Source organism: Ailuropoda melanoleuca, chromosome 6 (assembly GCF_002007445.2).
Source record: "Ailuropoda melanoleuca isolate Jingjing chromosome 6, ASM200744v2, whole genome shotgun sequence".
Lineage (NCBI taxonomy): Eukaryota > Metazoa > Chordata > Mammalia > Carnivora > Ursidae > Ailuropoda > Ailuropoda melanoleuca.
This window is the reverse complement of record NC_048223.1, coordinates 33,292,114-33,310,794: the sequence shown is the minus strand read 5'-3', so window position 1 is coordinate 33,310,794 and position 18,681 is coordinate 33,292,114. Positions and strand designations below refer to the sequence as shown.

The 18,681-nt window shown below is 51.6% G+C and overlaps 2 protein-coding genes across 2 annotated transcripts in view; both read left to right on the top strand.

The window, feature by feature from the left end:
• ZBTB47 (zinc finger and BTB domain containing 47) overlaps positions 1-4,136 on the top strand; it is a 12,671-nt gene extending 8,535 nt beyond the window's left edge. Inside the window, 2 exon segments of the mRNA XM_034662154.1 lie at positions 251-395; positions 613-4,136. Coding sequence (XP_034518045.1) covers positions 251-395; positions 613-974 — 507 coding nt within the window. The 3' untranslated portion in view covers positions 975-4,136.
• An 11,374-nt stretch (positions 4,137-15,510) lies between these two features.
• The window catches only part of KLHL40 (kelch like family member 40), a 7,258-nt gene continuing 4,087 nt past the window's right edge, over positions 15,511-18,681 (top strand). Inside the window, exons 1-2 of the mRNA XM_034662140.1 lie at positions 15,511-17,190; positions 18,487-18,647. Of these exons, the coding sequence (XP_034518031.1) occupies positions 16,030-17,190; positions 18,487-18,647 (1,322 nt within the window). The 5' untranslated portion in view covers positions 15,511-16,029. The remainder of the gene's footprint in view (positions 17,191-18,486; positions 18,648-18,681) is intronic.

Here is an 18,681-nt window from a genome sequence, read left to right as displayed (position 1 = left end):
GGAGGCATTCCAACAAGGAGGAAGGATGGGAGGGCCTTGGCTTTACACATGAGGACTCCCTCCATTCTGTGGCCTTTTCCCACTTCCTGCCTTCTGTCCCCGCCTGGGCCCTGGCCGCCTTTGGCCCCTTCTTTGCCTGTGTGCTGCCTGCCTCGGGAGTCCCTCCCCATGTGTGTCCTCCCTGGGCCTTGCGGTCCCAGGCAGGTGCTCCTACCCTGCCCCCGGGCCTCACCCTCCACCCCCCACTCAGAACTGCAATGAGCGCTTCCAGTACAAGTACCAGCTGCGGTCCCACATGAGCATCCACATCGGCCACAAGCAGTTCATGTGCCAGTGGTGCGGCAAGGACTTCAACATGAAGCAGTACTTCGATGAGCACATGAAGACCCACACAGGTACGGCCGCCTGGGGGCGAGGGGTGCAGGCTGGGGATGCCTGCCTGCGAGGGCTCCAGCCGCGCGCCTCCTCCACTCTGGGGCTCAGCGCCATCCTCCCCGCCTCTCCCCGGGGTAGGGGGGCCCCGCGGGCGCCGGGGCTGGGCCCTGCTGGGGTTCCGCGGGCTGGGGTGCGCTGACTTCGCGGTGACGCCCGTCTGCCCGTGCCGACGCCCAGGGGAGAAGCCGTACATCTGTGAGATCTGTGGCAAGAGCTTCACCAGCCGCCCCAACATGAAGCGGCACCGGCGCACGCACACCGGCGAGAAGCCTTACCCCTGCGACGTCTGCGGCCAGCGCTTCCGCTTCTCCAACATGCTCAAGGCCCACAAGGAGAAGTGCTTCCGCGTCAGTCACCCCCTGGCCGGCGACGGCCCCCCTCCCGGCCCAGGCCTGTCCCCCGCCCAGCCTCCGGCTCACACGCTACCCCTGCTGCCGGGGCTGCCCCAGACCCTGCCGCCCCCACCCCACCTGCCGCCCCCGCCGCCCCTCTTCTCTACCACAGCCACTTCGGGCGGGAGGATGAGCGCCAACAACTGACTGCCGAGGTGCCCACGCGGGGCCTGGACCGGCGGCCTCCGGGAGGGACCCCGGCCCTCCCTCCTGCCTGGGGGAGGCCAGCAACGCCGGCCTGGCTCTGCCGCCCCCGCCTCCAGACGTGGCTGGACCTGTGCTGCTTGAGGCCCCTGACCGCGGGGTTGTGCGGGTGGAGGACACCTCACTCCCAAGTGCCCCCCTTTTCAGTGACTCCTTGAAGCCTTTGCTTTTTTTTTTTTTTGGAAGTGAAAGAAAAAGAAAAGAGGAAACTATTTGCAGCACCCCCTCCAGGTGAGGGGGTTGCTGGAGGCGTGAGGTACAGCAGAGAGGGAGGGGCTAGGGAGCAGGTGTGACCGGTCACGCTGCTGAGACCTGAGCCATAGGAGGTTGGCCAGGCAAGCCTGGGTCCGCTTCACTGACTCACCTCTGCCTCCCCTGTGCCCCCTAACTTGCCCCCTCCCTCATCCTGGAGGCTTTGGGGAAAAGTTGGGGTGTCAGCCTCCCTGGAAGGAGTCGTGGATCCCGTCCGAGGGCTGTGGACACTGAGGCAGGGGCTTGAGTGTGGATGCCCATGAGCGTGTTGTGGGGGGGGAGTGGCGAAGTGTGAAGGCTGCAGACCCAGCTTTGCACCGTGTGCAGTGGGGAAGGCAGGGGCTGGACCCCAGGCATTTGCTCTCCCACCCACCACTCTGCCAGCAGGCACAGGGATCCCTGATCTGTACCAGGCAGCATTGAGGACATCCCCAGAAGCCACTGGGCCTCGGGGCTGGGGGCTAGGCCCTGGGTGGGCAGACGGGCTGGCTCCCGCAGCACCAGATCCCAGGGGCTGCAGTCAAAGAGTCCCTGCAAATGGGTGAACCCCAAGGGCAGGCCCTGAGAAGGAGGCGATGTTTTAAGGTTTCAAGGTGCTATCAGTGGGGCAGGGGGCAGGACCGCTGTTCACAGAACACCCGGATCCTCACCAGCTGCCCTGGTCGTGTCTCCCACATCAGACGTGATGTGTGTGTGTCTGTCTCCATCCCTGCTCTGAAGGCAGAGGCCTCATCCTCTTCCCGGGCCTGGCCATAACCCACACCAGGCTGGTGTCCAGCACCCCTGTCCTTCCTGGGCCTCTGCACCCTAGGCAGGGTGCCTGTAGCACTGTTGGTGGAAGGAGCTTACACATTCAGGCCCCAGGGTGGGGGATGGGGGTTCTGGGGGAGCCCCAGCCTGTGCCCGATGCTTGCCCCCATGAGGCCCAGCACTAATAGGACACCCTTTTTTGTTGTCATTTAACGTCTTTATTCCTGCCTTGAAAATGGGGAGGAAGATTTCCATAAGCTACGTGTTTCCTAGTTAAGCTCTTTCCTTTTGTGTTTATACAGTTTTGTTTGTTATACTCTGCACCTTAAAACCCCATGACTACCCCCACACCACCACCTTCCCAAGCATGGCTGGAGTGGGAAGAGGCCTAAGCCCAAGGGGGACAGTGGCAGGAGGCGGGGGGCACTGGGCCTCATCAGCCCAAGGGCTGAGGGGGTCAGAACCCCTCTGACCTCCTTGTGAGGCCCATGGCGCTGGGTGGGGGCTGGGGACATTTTAATCATCAATAAACGAAGCACTTTATTCTGTACAGATGTGGGCAGGTCCAAGAAGCCCGAGTGATTTGAGGATTTAATAATCCAAGCTACACAGCCCTGATTGTTCTCTGGGTGCAGAGGGGGGCAGTGCCCTGGCCTAGTTGCATTTGGGGCTGCGGCAGGAGTAGTGCAAGTCAGAGCCTCCAGACACACCCTCAGAACGGCCCTGCTGTCCTCTGCAGAGAGAAGGTGGGCCCCTGAGAGAGGAAGCCTCCCTGTCTGGCTCCCAGTTCTGCAGCTCCCTCACCCCAAGGCTGGGGGTTCTGGACTCCGGCTCTACTCTAGCTCCCTCTCCTGCACCCCTTGATCTCTGGGCTTCCATGATGTCCTCAGGGTCCCCCTCCCCCCTGTTTCTTCCTCTTCCTTGCTATTTCTAACCTCTGGTCCCAGTGCCTGGCAGCTCTTCACAGCTGGCTTACATTTTCCCCAAAAAAGTTGATCTCCCCCGATGTGCTGTAGGTCGGGACCTCCAGGGATTTCCCAACCCCTGTCGCTGACACCATGGTTTTCCATAGGGACTGGTGGACTTGTCACCAGCTAGCCCCACTACAGCCTTAGTGAGTGAGCCTGGGGGGTCCTGGCTAGGCCAGGTCCCTATGAGGCCACCCTTTGATAAGCAGAGGCTGGAGATGGGTATGAGGGGGATGTGGTGTCGAAACTCTGTCCCAGGACTTGGGTTCCCTGTTCTAATACGCCTCTCCTCTGAGGGCAGGGGTCCAGGCAGCAGGCTGGGCTCTGATCAAAATGGTCATTATAGCTGTGGGTGGGCACAGCCAAACCCTCTCCTGGGAGGCACCTGTCCCAGTGCGGACAGGAGCCCTGGTCCCTGGTGCTAAATGCTCTCTTCCCCTTGGGCCAGTGTGGGTGGGAGCTCCTTTCCAGCCAGATCACAAGGGTCTGAAGCAATAATGGAACCTCAGCAGTGCCAGTATGTGTAGGGGTTCTTCTTTTACCAGCTTTTACATTTACTTTTTACTTTTAAAACAAATGAACAAGCACCTAGATATTGGAGTAAGGGGACTGGGGCATCATACCCACTTCCCAGGGCTGGAGACAGGGAAGGGGGGTCGGGATCATCACCTCCCGCTGGAGATGTGCTGGGTGTGGGAAACCCCTCAGTCCAGATGGACTTTTCAGCCCGTTTGGCCAGAACTTGGGTCTGAGACCTGGACCTGCCCACTCACCAGCTCCTCCTGGGCTGCCTGGTCTTGGGCCAGCTGGGGGTGAGCAGAGAGATGAGGTGGGGCCTCAAGCTGGGGCTAGAGCTTCAGCCTCTGACCTTGGCATGTGTGGCCACTGTAACCCTCACCAGGGGTGGTCACCGGTGGCAGAATGGCTGTGCCAGGTGTGTGGACCCTTGATGTCTGGGCCCCAAGTGCATGGGGGGATAGCAGGAGGGTGAGGACAAGAGTGAAGGGGAATAAAGTCAGTACAACTGTCCCTTGGCCCAGCCTCTTTTTTACATGTTGCCTGCCCTGACCACTGGCTGGAAAGACCCAGATCAGAGCAAGGGAGCAGCTCAGCGGCAGGCCGCATGAGTCACTGCCCTAGAGCACCTGCAGACCCCACGTCTCTCCCTTAAGGGGGCCTGGGCTTTAGGAACACCCAGAGTCAGGAGCTGAGGCAAGAGCAGAGACGTGCCCCCAAACCGATGTTTGGTCCTGAGCTGGATACAGAAGGGGATCAAAAGAGGAGAGGTCCTGGGGCTGTTGATGCTGAGATCCCCACAGGCAGCGCCCACAGGAGGCCAGGACCCCTGCAGGATGGTTTTCCGCGAGCAGGGGGCCTGCCGCCACAGGAGCCCCAGGACAGCCGGGGCCGCTCCCACTCATGTGCTCAGCACTTGGCAGGAAAGGGCGGTTCGAAGCAGCCAGCTATCAGAGATGCTGACATGGGCACCGGGAAGACAAAAGCTCAGATGGAAGGCAGCTAGTGGCCTCCAAGGAGGGAGCAGACGGCTCTCCGTGGGGACCTCTTGAGAATTAATTCATTGCACAGGTAATACATGGAGCCTTGGCTCTGTGCCAGGTGGAACTCTAGGCCCCGGGTCTACACGGTGAACGAGGCCCCTGTGATGCAACCCTTGGCCCCAGATACATGAGGAGGGGTCTGACCAGGAGGGGCTGGGTGGATTCCTGGGCCAGAGAGCAGGTGCCACTGCCCCCGTTCTGTGAGGCCACTCTGACAAGCAGAGCCTGGAGATGGGTGTGGCGGAGGACAGGGGTCCAAACAGCAGGTCCCAGAATTTGGGAGCCTGCACCCTTCCACACAGCCCTACTTCTTTGACCAAAATGAACAGATCCACTCAGGTCACCCTGAAAACGAGGCTCGCAGATGAGCCCAAGGGCCTGGCTGCTCCCCACAGACTCTTGGGATTCTGCTTCTGTGTTTCTGCTCGCCACCCTTCCCGCCACCCGTCTGCTTGCATGGCGCCTCTCTGCACAGCCTCTTCCTTCGCCCCCTGCCACCCGCCTCATTCTAACCTTTCCAACTTCCTGCCCCAGTGCTGCTTAGGCACGAGTCTCGCTGGGCTGGGAGGAAGAGGCCGTGGGGTGGTGGTGGGCACCATGGCTGGCATCTCTGGAACCCTCATTCTCCCCCAGTTTTGCTCTTTGGGACCAAACAGCTCGTTAATGCCGCATGTCCCGGAGCACGGGTCCTCTACTTACACCCTAGTCGCCAGGGAGGCTGGGAAGGCGAGCGTGTCTTCTACTTTGGGCAGGTAGCACTCACGATCAGACGAAGGCTGTCCAAAGGCACTGAGTGGCCACAAAGGGTCCTTCTCTCACCCCGAGTCCTGGTTCTGGGACCCAGGCGTCCTGAGAGAAACCGTGGCACATGCCTGCCTCCTGGGCAGAGTGTCTACTGCATCGTGTAGGAAGCTCCCAGCCTGGCAAGGTGAAGCCTCTGGGCTGGTTCCATAAGGGATTCTTCCCTAGGCAATGCCCCCTTCCATAGCAGCTGCGGCTCCTGGGCCAAGGGTAAGACCAGTACATGCGCGGAATGCCAGCCCAACGCCACACGGCATTGTGTTGTGTAGAATCCTTGGGGAAATACCAATTTTTTTACAACTAAAATTTTTCTTAGACATGGTTGAAAAAGCCAAATATTTCTGGAATATTTCCCAACACACACACACACAGCTCCTCTTTCCCTTTTTCCAAGCATAGTTATATTATTATTTGGGGTTGATTAACATTCAATAGATATATTATTATGACTATGTAAACACTGGTCTCAACCAAGCCATGTCATAGAATATGATTCTATTTCCTTTCCTGTATAACTTTTTACTTTTGTCTCTCTTTCAAATGTGGTCACTTCGGTTCCTAGGTGCTCATTGCTTCGTGTCCCCAAACCCTGCCATAAGTATAACTCTCCTCGTAAGTGCACACACAGCAGGTGTCCCATCGGCTCTCTCTTGGCACTGCCTCTCCAGAACCCTCCTCACATCTGGACTGGTTGATTTCCCCCAGCTGTCAGGGTGGGATCTCCCACCCTTCTGAGGATTCCCTTTGCCAATTCCTAGACGGATCTCCCCTTTCCCCCAATCCTCTATTTTCCTCTCTCTGGGTTTGCTCCCACAATTTGGTGAAGCACACCGTCCAGGGGCTTCCTGAGGAGGGGCTGATGGGCACGTGGAAAGCCGTGGCCAGGCCCGACGTGATCGGTCCTCCCCTAGTCACGCAGGAGGCAGCAGAGCTAGTGACCATCACCGCTTGTGAGCAGGGTGGCAAGATGACCCTGGTGGGCACAAAAGTGACGCCAATCTCCCCTAAGAACACTTCGGCTTAAGAACACCCCCGGACCTACATCCCCTGCCACACTGCTGAGACTGTATCCCTTCAGATTGACTGCAGAAAACTAACTTCTAGAAGGCTTATGTCTTAGTGGACTACTTTTTTCTAACCCTGAAATGTAGCTTCTCTTTGGGACCACTTCAGGGAATGAAATTCTGAAGATCTTGACTATTTTTATTCTACCCTCACACAGGGATGAGTTCGCCTGGGTACAGAACCCTAGGTTGGAAATCACTTTCCCCTTGGGATTTTTTATTTTTAAGATTTTATTTATTTGAGAGAGAGAGAAAGAGAGAGAGAGAGAGATACATGAGAGGGGGGAGGGGCAGAGGGAGAAGCAGACTCCCCACCCTGAGCAGGGAGCCCGGATGTGGGGCTTGATCCCAGGACCCTGGGATCATGACCTGAGCAGAAGGCAGACCCTTTACCGACTGAGTCACCCAGGTGCCCTTCCCTCAGGGTTTTAGATGCCAGTGATCTGCTGAGACACCCGATCCCCGTCTTGACCCCAGTGCTGTGTGGGTGGCCTGAGTCTTGCTCTCTGAAGCCTTCACGGCATCCGCTCCACCTACAGCATTGTGAGCCTTCACAGCGAAGTCCTTGGTGTGGGTTTTTTCTCACCCAGTGAACAGGGGACTCAGTGAGCCCTGTCAGCTTGGGAAACTTTCCTGAATGATGGCTTTCAACTGTCCCTTCTCCAAGTTTTTCTCTGGTATTCAGCTCCTGTTATGTGGACATTGGAACCTCTGGACGGCTTCTCTCATTCTCTAACCCAGTCTCATGGTCTTCACCTTTTTTGTTCTACTTTCTGGGAGATGTTCTCAAATTTGTTTTCCAACCCTTCTATTGAATATTACATTTCTGCCATTATACTTTTCAATTTCCAAAAGTTCTTCTTTGTTTCTCTGGGAGTTCTTTTTTTATAGCATGTATCCCTTTATTATGTAAGCATCTTTCTGATACTATTACTAGCAGTGGGTGAATTTTTTCTGCTTCCAGCTATTTTTTTTATCTTTGTTTCCTTTGATTTCCTTTCCTTTTGCTTGTTTTTTATGAGACTTTTTTTTATGAGGCTTTCCTTAAATGTTGGGTGGTCTTTGATCATTTTCCTCATTGAAATTTTTATTGCAATAGGGGCACCTGGGTGACTTAGTCAGTTAAGTATCTGCTTTCAGCCCAGGTCATGGGATCGAGCCCCATGTCAGGCTCCCTGCTCAGTGGGAACCTACTTCCCCCTCTGCCCTTTCCCCTATTCATGCTCTCTCTCTCGCTCGCTATTTCAAAAAAATAAATAAAATCTTTTAAGAAGTTTTTATTGCAGTAAATTCATACGCAGCTGTAAGAAATAATACAGAGAGACCTCCTGTACGTTACCTAGTTTCCCCCAAAAACATTTTGAAAAACTAGTACAATACTACAACAAAGACATTGACAGTGACACTCCACCGATCTTACCCAGATTTCCCGTTTTACTTGTCCTCACGTGTGTTTTTACTTCTATAGAGTTTTATCACACTGTATGTTCACATATCCACCACCACAACAGAGACAGAACATTGCAGAACCACGGGCTTCCGTCTCTTGCCCTTTTTGCCCTTTTATAAACTTACACAATCCCCTCCTGTGACCACCCACTCTGTCCCTAAGCACTGGCAACCACCAATCTGTTCTCCATTTAAAAATTTTTGTCATTTCAAAATGTTGTATTAATGTATCTGGTATGTAATCTTTTGAGATTGACTTTTTTCCCTCAGTCTAATTGCCTGGAGAATGACCCAAGTGACTGTGTATGTCAATAGTTCATTCTTTTGTATTGACGAGTATTGAAAGTAAGTTTTACTTTCTCCGGGATAAATGCCCAAGGGGACAATTGCTGGGTTCTGTAAATAGTTGCGTGTTTAGTTTTATCAGAAACTGCCAACGTGTTTTCTACGAGGCTGTAGCACTTTGCATCCCCACTAGCAATGTGTGAGGGATATAGTTTCCCTTCATCTTTACCAGCATTTGGGTGTTGTCACGATTTTTTATTTTAGCCGCTCTGACAGATGTGCAGTGATATTGTGGTTTTAATTTGGATTTCCCCGATGAGTAATGATATCGGACATCTTTTCAGGAGATGATTTGCCATCTGCACATCATCTTTGATGAAATATCAGTTTGGGTCTTCTGCCTATTTTCTGGTTGGATTGTTGGGATTTTTACTGTTAAGTTTTGAGATTTCCTTGCATGTCTAGATATTGCAAATATTTTCTCCCAGTCTTCAGCATGTCCTTCCAGCCTCTTCACATGGGCTTTTGCAGATTGAAAGTTCTGTATTTTGTTGAGGTCTAACTTATCAAATTCTCCTTTCATAAAAGGATCATGCTTTCAGTGTTGGGTCTAAGAACTCTTTCCCTAGCCAAATGCCAAAGCTGTTCTCCTATTGTTGTTGTTGTTTTCCCTAAAAGTTATTTAGTTTTGTTTCACATTTTTTTGAAAAAAGATGCTCACTTACCTTATTCTTTAGGAACTCCAACTCCAGTCGTGGGACCAACAGCGCTCTCTATGTTGTTGTTTTTTTTTTTTAAATTATGGTAAAATACACATAACATAAAAGTCACTGTCTTAACCATTTTTAAGTGTACAGTCACTGGCATTGAGTACATTCACATTGTTGTATAACCATCACCACCATCCATCCATAGAACTCTTTTCATCTCGTAAAACTGAAACTCTGTACCCATTAAACACTAGCTCCCTATGCCCCCCTGGCCACCCCCAAGCCCTGACAACCACCATTCTACTTTCTGCCTCTTTGAATTTGACTATCGTGGGTACCTCGTATGAGTGGAATCAGACAGTATTTGTCTTTTTGTGACTGGTTTATTTCACTTACTATAATGTCCTCGAGGTTCACCCATGTTGTGGCATGTGTCCAAATGTCCTTCGTTTTTAAGGCTGAATAATGTTCCATTGTGTGTATAAACCACATTTTATTTATCTGCTCATCCGTTGATGGACACGTGGGTTGCTTCCATCTTTTGGTTATTGTGACTCATGCTGCAACAAACACAGGTATACCTGTTTTTAATACCTTTGGGTGTATAACCAGAAGTGGATTACTAGATCATATGGTAATTGTATTTTTAATTTTTTGATGAACGACCATACTGTTTTTCATAGTATCAGTGTCTGTACCATTTTACATTCCCACCAGCAGTACACAGAGTTCCAATTTCTGCACATCCTCATAAGCGCCTATTTGTTTATTTGTTTGTTTTTAAATAGTAGCCATTCCAGGGGTGCCTGGGTGGCTCAGTCAATTAAGCATCTGCCTTCGACACAGGCCATGATCCCAGGGTCCTGGGATCAAGTCCCACATCAGGCTTCTGCTCAGCAGGGAGTCTGCTTCTCCCTCTCCCTCTGCCCCTCCCCCCTGCTCGTGCTCTCTTTCAAATAAATAAAATCTTCAAAAAAATAAAATAAAAAATAAAAATAAATAGTAGCCATTCTAATGGGTGAGGTGGCATCTTGTTGTTTGGGTTTACATTTCCCTAGTGATGAGTGATGTTGAATATCTGTTCATGTGCTTATGGGCCATTTGTACACCTTTTTGGAAAAGTCCTTTGCCCACTTTTTTAAAAAGATTTTATTTTTAAGTAATCTCTACACTGAACATGGGGCTTGAACTAAGAACCCTGAGATCAAGAGTTGCACACTCTACCAACTGAGCAAGCCAGGCACCCCTATTTGCCCATTTTTAAATCAGGTTGTCTGTTTCATTGTTATTTTGACTCTTAGGCATTCTTTATATTTTTTTGATATTAACCCTTCATATGATTTGCAAATATCTTCTACTATCCCATGGGTTGCCTTTTCTGTCAATTGTGTTCTCCCATATACAGAAGTTTTAAATTTTGATGTAGTCCAATCTGTTTTTTCAGCATGGATCCTGTACATGTTTTGTTAGGAATATTCATAAATATTTCAATTTCTTTGGAGTGAAACTATCACTGGATATAGAATTCACCATTGACAATCTTTCAGTTCTTGAAGAATGTTGTGCCACTTTTGGCCTCCATGGTCTCTGATGAGAAATCCACCGTCATTTGAATTCGTGTTCCCCTCTAGATAATGTGTTTTTTTCTTTCCGGCTGCTTCCACAATTTTTTCCTTTGTCTTTAGTGTTTGGAAGTTTAATTATGATGTATTTCAGCATGGATTTCTTTGGGTTTATCCCTGTTTAGGGTTTGCTCAGCTTTTTGAATTTGCAGGTTTGTGTCTTTCATCAAATTTTTGAAGTTTTCAGCCAGTTTTCTTCAGCCAGTTACTCTTCCAGTCCCTCTCTTTCTCCTCTCCTTCTGGGACTGTCATGAAACAAATGGTAGATCTTTGGTTACTGTCTCATGGGCCCAAAATGCCAACTGTTGTTTTTGTTTCTTTTTTCCTTCACCTCATTCTCGCTCTGTTCTACAGATGGGATAACTCCTATTCACCTGTCCTCACATGCCCTGATTTTAATCTCTGTCATCTCCTCCCTCCGCTTGAGGTCGTCCAGCAAGTCTTTATTTCTGTTATTGTATTTTTCAGTTCTATTATTTCCATTTGGCTCTTCTATATAACTTCTATTTCTTTACTGATATTTTCTCTTTTCCAAATTTATTTCAAGAGCATTGTATTGATTGTTGAAGCATTTTTATGATAGCTCCTTTAAAATCCTTGCCAGATAATTTCAACATCTGATTAATGTCATTGGCGTCAGCTGATTCTTTTTGCATTCAAGTAGTGATTTTCCTGGTTATTATTATGACGGGTGATTTAAAAAAAATTTTTTTTTTTTACTGTACCCTGGACTTTGGCTTTATGTTTAGAAGACTTTAGGTTCTATCTGGTTCTTTTTTTATAACAGGCAGTTGTCCTGTTTAAGTTTGGCATGTAGGTGCTGGCCTACTTTTGTGGGCTGAGGTTCCAACGACAATTTAATTTTCAGAGACTTTGCAGTGTTATTTTCACCTGCTTGGTTTATCTGGTGCTGCTGGGGCTCCCACCTGTTCCTGCTGCTGCTGCCAGAGAGAGCAGAAGGAGCTTCCCCAGGCCAGGTTGCCCAGGGTCCCTTGGCAGGGGAGGTGGGTCTCAGGCCAGGTATGGAAGGAGAGCACTTTCCCTGGCTGCTTGTTATTCATGGGCTTCTGACAAACTCCCCTTGCCGGTGAGGCTGCATTTGTCTGTTACTGTCAGTGGGACTGCAGTTCAGTTTGCGAGAGGAATAAACCTACCTGGAACATCTTTTGTTGGGCAGGTGTGTGCGAGACACCTGCTGCTGAGTTCCTTCATCTTAGGGCCCCAAACCAATTAGTCATCCTTCTCCCACCTTTCAGGGTTATCCTTTAATTCCCTCTTGGTTATTTCCATGGTTTATCATTGTACTTAACAGAGAAGAACAGGGAGAAATGAGTCCCACATTGTGTAGCCCAGAAGTCGTCTTTTCAATAATTTTTTTAAAAATGAAGCACCAAAGAGCCCAGGGCAGTCAGCATGCGTGAAAGGCTTTGTGAACTGGGGGCTTCACTCCACATGGATCTGACTGTCTCTTTGAGGTCCCTTGGTTATTGATATCTTTTTATTTTATTTTATTTTTTCTCTTCTAGACTGTCAGAGGTCAGGGAAGCCAAGAACCTAAGTTCGGGCTTCTATCTCGGGGAAGGACCACTGACGTGGGATTGTCCCAAACATAGAAAGACTACTTAGGGGATGTGAGGAGACCACCAACGGTGACAAATGTCTGCCACATATGGACATAGAGCATGGCTACTCAGCAAATACTCAGCAGCCGAGTCACTGCCGCACAAGCCTACCTCGGAGGGAGGCCTGCTCATGCAACCAGGGCTGAAGACGTTATGGAGTTTCTTGGCGCATTTGAAGGTGTTCTCTGACCTTGGCAAAACGCGTGTAAATTTTCTCAAAATTTTCACTTGGCATTTTTCTTAAATAACCCTTGCGATGTGCTAAGATTTCTAATGAAGGCAGAACATGAGTGGGCAAACTGGAGAAAGCTCAAAATAGTTACCTGAGTGAAAGAAGTCAGAGCAGAAAGACAGACAGATGGACTCCATGATCTGCTTATATAAAACTTTAGAAAATGCAAATGGATGACAGTGACAGAAAGCAAATTAGTGACCATCTAGGCTTGGGGTGTTGTGGGGAGAGATGAGGGAGGGATTAAAGAAGGGCACAAGGACATGTGGCTGATAGATACATTCTCTGATTGGTGCTGGTTTCATGGATATATGTATAGATAGATAGATAGTGGTGCTGGTTTCATGGATATATGGATAGATAGATAGATAGATAGATATGTATATAATCAAAATTTATCAAATTGTGGGGCACCTGGGTGGCTCACCTGGTTAAGCATCTGCCTTTGGCTCAGGTCATGAGCTGGGGTCCCAGGATCGAGCCTCCATCATTGCGCTCCCCGTTCAGTGGGGAGCCTGCTGCTTCTTCTCCCCCTGTGGGCCCCCCTACCCCTGTCATGCTCTCTATCTCTATCTCACGCTCGTGCACTCTCTCTCAAATAAATACATAAAATCTTTTTAAAAAGTATCAAATTGTACACTTTAAATATGCGCAGTTCACTGTATGTCACTTATGCCTCCACAAAGCCTTTTAAAAAACACCGAAAACATGATAAAACTGATCCCTATTTGCTGGCCATCTAAATTTCAGTTTCTATAAAGGGGGTAAATAATACCTACCTCATAATTTTGGGTAAGATTAAATGCATAAAAATTAGGGGCACCTGGGTGGCTCAGTCTGTTAAGCATCTGCTTCCGGCTCAGGTCCTGGGATTGAGCCCTGCGGGCTCCCTGCTCAGCAAGAAGTCTGCTTCTCCCTCTACCCCTCCCTCTCTTCATGCTCTCTCCCTCTCTCAAATAAATCTTTTAAAAAATTGAGTAAAAATTAGAAGGATGAAGGGAGATGACTGAAAGCCATGGAGTCATGCTCAGGCCCCCTCTCTCCTGTACTCACATTCAATCCCTGGTGTGCTCCCTGGGTGACTATCAGAGTGGCTGAGAGCAGAAGTGAAACAGGATCGGCCATGAGCTGGTGACTAGATAGATGCTGAAATGGGGAGATAGGTATATGGGAAATTGGCATATTATTCTCTCTACTTGTGGATACATTTGCATTTCCCATAATTCTAATCAAACAATAAACAGTGGTTCCCCATTTCACTGAAGGGAAAAACTGGTCTGCGGTGCCCTACGTGATTCCCTCACTTTTACGCCTCTGCCCTTATCTCCCCCTACTCATCTCCTCATTCATTGTTCCAGCCCCACCGTCTTCTGGCTTCCTTGCTGTTTCTGGAACCTGCCAGGTGCGCTCCTGCCTCAGGGCCTTTGCTCAAGCTGTACACCCCACCCCCCACCTGGAATCGTCCTATCCCATGGCTTGAACCTGCTCAAATGGAGTCCTTTCAGTGAGTCCATCCTGACTGTTCCACTAAAATTATTACTACTACCACCTGTCCCTTTCCATGCTCTCTTCTCTGCTACTTGTCACTTAGCAGTTATTATCATCTGACATCCTGTATAACTACTTGTTGCTGACTCCCCCCACCACCACTTTGGCTGAACGCAATAAGCTCCATAAAGACAGGAATTCCTGCCTGATGTGTTCACTGTTGAATCCTCAACACGACAAGAGTGCACAGTGGGTTCTCGATGAATGAATGAGCTACATATAAATATGCTAGTGGAATGCCTGGGAGGGAGTAAGCTCTATGGGATTCATCATAACCTAAAAATATGTCATTGAGTCATTTGATAAACATAAGTTAATTGTTCCGTATGTACTTTCTGTCCTGGTCTTTGGAAAATGAAGCTACCACTAATTTTTTTGTTGTTAATTTGTGGGAAGCAGTATGGTAGGGAGGGATTCCCACAGTCTTCGGAGGTGAGCAGATCTGCTTTGAATCCTGCCTCGGCCACTTGCCAGCTCTGTGACCTGGCCCAGTTGCTCAGCCTCTCAGAGCCTGATGTCCTCACTGATGGCGTCTGTTGGAAATGCCCTGCAGTCCGGGGATGGGCTGGAAGCCTTGGGGTGAGACTTAACTCTTTCCTCAAGAGGGACAGGACCACCTCCAGAACCTGACCGCTGCTGTGCCTTTCTAAGACCTGCTGGTGGGGTGAGCAAACGATGGTTGAAGGCACTACTCAGGAGGCAGAGGGAGTGACATCTCTGAGATCATAAAAAAGAGGGATAACTCAGCCCTGGCCCATCCTGAGGTCCCCTCTCCAATCCCTCTGCCCCTCAAGCCTGAGGTTATAAACAAGTGACTCAGAGGAATGATGGGAGAATGCCCCATGACAGTTCACACTAGTGTCCTGGGGGCTAAATTTAACCCACAGCTGCAGCTTCTGGCACTTTGGGAACAAGTTAATCTTGGTGGCTGAGGCTCGTGTGTGTGTGTGTGTGTGTGTGTGTGTGTGTGTGTGTAGGGCGGGGAGGGTGATAAGGAGTCCAGAGAAGTCTGGACATCAGGACTGGCTATCCTGGGCCTCTATCCTGACACCCATTAGATGGTAGACAGGGTGCAAGGGCCCCAAGGCCAAGATAGGCTCAGGTCAATCTTCGTATGGACCAAGAACAGCGAGCACAGACAGCTGTCCTGGAATATTAAACTCTTAGAGTGTTACTTTTTGAACACTAGACTTCAGACTGTCACTCCTCTAGAATGTTAAAACCCTGGGAATTTAAATACGTAGAATAATTGAATCCTAGGAAATTACTTTTCTAGCACGTCTGACACCTTACAATGTTAAAACTCTGTGACGGTGTACTCCCAGGAGCACTGAGCCTCAGTGCTTCTGAACCTCAGCAGAACTGTAACTGAGGCCCTTAGAATCTAACTCATCCAATTCCCTGTTGTAGAAAGGGGGAAAGGGAAACGGAGCCTCAACAGAGCCATGTGACCTGTGCAGGCCCTTCAGGAAAGTGGGGACAGTGTTTACCCTAAGGCACCTTCTTGCTTTCTTGCACAGTCTAAGAAGGTCCTCAGATCTGGAGTAGAAAGCAGTAAAAGTCTTCCCATTTTAAAGGTAGGGCAACAAGGTCCCCAATGAGTGAATGCCTTTCCAAGTTCATTGAACAGGAAACCCAAGCACACCGTATCCAGGGATGGCTGCGGTGAGACATACTCCAGGGAGGAAGAGAGAAGCACCCAGAAAGGTCCAGAAGGCATGAATGACGGGAGTTCCTGGAGGAGGGACACCAATGCTTCTCCCTCCCTGGACTGAGGGGCAGAGCTTGGGTCATCCCCTCCCCTCAGGGGCATTGCCTGACCAAGGAATGCAGTCAAGGCCTTGCTGTGCTCCATTTAGAAATGAGGCATCAAGGCCCTCAGAGGCCCAAATACCCCACCCCTGTCCCATGAGCCCCCGGGGGCTGAGTCAAGGCTGCTCTGGGAGGGGGCCTCTGCCCAGCTGTCCCCTCTGCGTCATGTGCAGGAAGCCAGGCAGCTCGCCTTACAGAGCCCTGTCCACCTCTATATATAGCCCCGCGAAGACAGCTGCGTAGACCGAGAGTGACCCAGAAGGAAAGCAGGGGACTAGAAAGAGGAGGCCCCTGGCCAGGCAGAGGCACCCCAAACCTCCCACCATGACGCTGGGCTTGGAGCAGGCGGAGGAGCAGCGCCTGTACCAGCAGACGCTCCTGCAGGACGGGCTCAAGGACATGCTGGACCACGGCAAGTTCCTGGACTGCGTGGTGCGGGTGGGGGAGCGTGAGTTCCCATGCCACCGGCTGGTGCTGGCCGCCTGCAGCCCCTACTTCCGGGCGCGCTTCCTGGCCGAGCCAGAGCGCGCGGGCGAGCTGCGCCTGGAGGACGTGTCCCCGGACGTGGTGGCTCAGGTGCTGCACTACCTGTACACGTCGGAGATCGCGCTGGACGAGGCGAGCGTGCAGGACTTGTTCGCCGCGGCGCACCGCTTCCAGATCCCGTCCATCTTCACCATCTGCGTGTCCTTCCTCCAGAAGCGCCTGTGTCTCGCCAACTGCCTGGCTGTCTTCCGTCTCGGCCTCCTGCTCGACTGCGCGCGCCTGGCCGTGGCCGCCCGCGACTTCATCTGCGCGCGCTTCTCGCTCGTGGCGCGCGACGCCGACTTCCTCGGGCTCTCGGCCGACGAGCTCATCGCCATCATCTCCAGTGACGGCCTCAATGTAGAGAAGGAGGAGGCGGTGTTCGAGGCGGTGATGCGCTGGGCGGCGAGCGGCGACGCCAAGGCGCAGGAGGAGCGCCAGCGCGCGCTGCCCACCGTCTTCGAGAGCGTGCGCTGCCGCCTGCTGCCGCGGGCCTTCCTGGAGAGCCGCGTGGAGAAACACCCTCTCGTGCGTGCCCAGCCCGAGCTCCTGCGCAAGGTGCAGATGGTGAAGGATGCCCACGAGGGCCGCCTCACCGTGCTGCGCAAGAAGAAGAAGGACAAGGGGAAGGAGGCAGCCGGGGCCAAGGCTGCTGACAAGGGCGCGGGCGAAACCAAGGTGGAGGACGACGAGGAAGAGGCTGAACGTATCTTACCGGGGATCCTCAATGACACTCTGCGCTTTGGCATGTTTCTGCAGGACCTCATCTTCATGATCAGTGAGGAGGGGGCCGTGGCCTATGATCCAGCGGCCAACGAGTGCTACTGTGCCTCCCTATCCACCCAGATCCCTAAGAACCATGTCAGCCTCGTGACCAAGGAGAACCAGGTCTTTGTGGCTGGGGGCCTCTTCTACAACGAGGACAACAAAGAGGACCCCATGAGTGCTTACTTCTTGCAGGTGCCTGCCCAGCCCTGGAAGGGGCAGCCAGTGCTGAGTTCTGCTAACGGGGGTGGGGGGGTTAGCTTTGGGGCCCACGAGGGGCTTGTCTCTACTTGTTGGGGATGCCATTTGGTTTAGGATGAGATGTAGACCAGGGAGGTTGACTGACAGCCACTTGCCTGAAGGTTGAAGACAGTTCTAGGCAATTGGCAATTAGCTGCCTAACTCTGATGTCTCAGAGGGATGTGAGCCCCAGGAAGGTCTGATACGTTGGAGGCCCTATCTCTGCACAGGGATTGGGGTCAGGCACAATGAGAAGGAGGAGCAAGTCAGTGTAGGGGTCTGGGGCAGGACCTTTGCATGAGGCCAGGACTGGAGTATAGAACAGAGTGTCCCGAACACAGAGACCAACCTGCCTAGTGTTCTCACTGTACAGATGAGAAAACTGAGGCCCAGAAAGGACCAGTAGAGTGGGGCGACCAGTCCAATCTGTAGTTTACTGTGGGATCTCAGAGGCAGAGATGGTTTCCTGGTGACTGGCCATTTGGGTGGAATTTGGACACATGAAGGGGAAGTTACGGTGTTTCTGCCTGAGGAATGGTGAGCAAGGGGCAGAGACTAGAATGAGCCTAGTGAGTGGTGTGCTTAGTGAGGCCTGACCAGGTGTGGAGAAGGGTGAGGGGCAAGGAGGTACCAAGGTTAAATCCCGGCAGGGAGGGAGGGGGCAGCTCCACCAGTTACCAGCCAAGTCATATCATGGGCATTCTTTATTTTCTCTGGGTCTCCATTTGTAACTGGGGATATTATTCTTCCTGATTGCTAAGGTTGTTTGAAGGTTACAGGTGGTTATAAAGTGTTCATCAGCACATTGCTCAGCCTTCAGAAAACTTTCCAGAAAGATGAGCCACAAATATCGTTGTAAGACTGTGGAGATGGGACAGGGCGGTGGACTTACACTAGATTTTAAGGGACGAGTGGCAGAACTATATTTGGAGGTTTTCTGTGCAGTGGGATGGGGTGGAAAACAGAGGGCAGGCAGGCCTCAGTTTCAGAGTTGTACTGGGGAAGGGACAGGGCTCTGCGTGTGGTGCCCCATTGTGGTGCTGTTGTTATGTGGTCGCGGGGTGCCTACCTCCGGAGGGCCTCGGTTGTTCTCAGCCTGGTAGGAGGAGAGGGCACTGTCTCCGGGGATGGCCTCCGTGCTGTGCTGGCCCTACCTGGAGACCTGGCCTCTTCTGTGACCTGGGGGTGGCCGGGCTGGGCTGGGGAGTGGGGACGTGGGGGCCGGTGGCTGACTGGGCTCCCCGCCCGCAGTTTGACCACCTGGACTCCGAGTGGCTGGGGATGCCACCGCTGCCCTCGCCGCGCTGCCTCTTCGGCCTGGGAGAGGCTCTCAACTCCATCTACGTGGTCGGCGGCCGAGAGCTCAAGGACGGCGAGCGCAGCCTAGACTCGGTCATGTGCTACGACCGGCAGTGAGTGGGGGCCGGGGGCGGGGGGGCCCGGGGG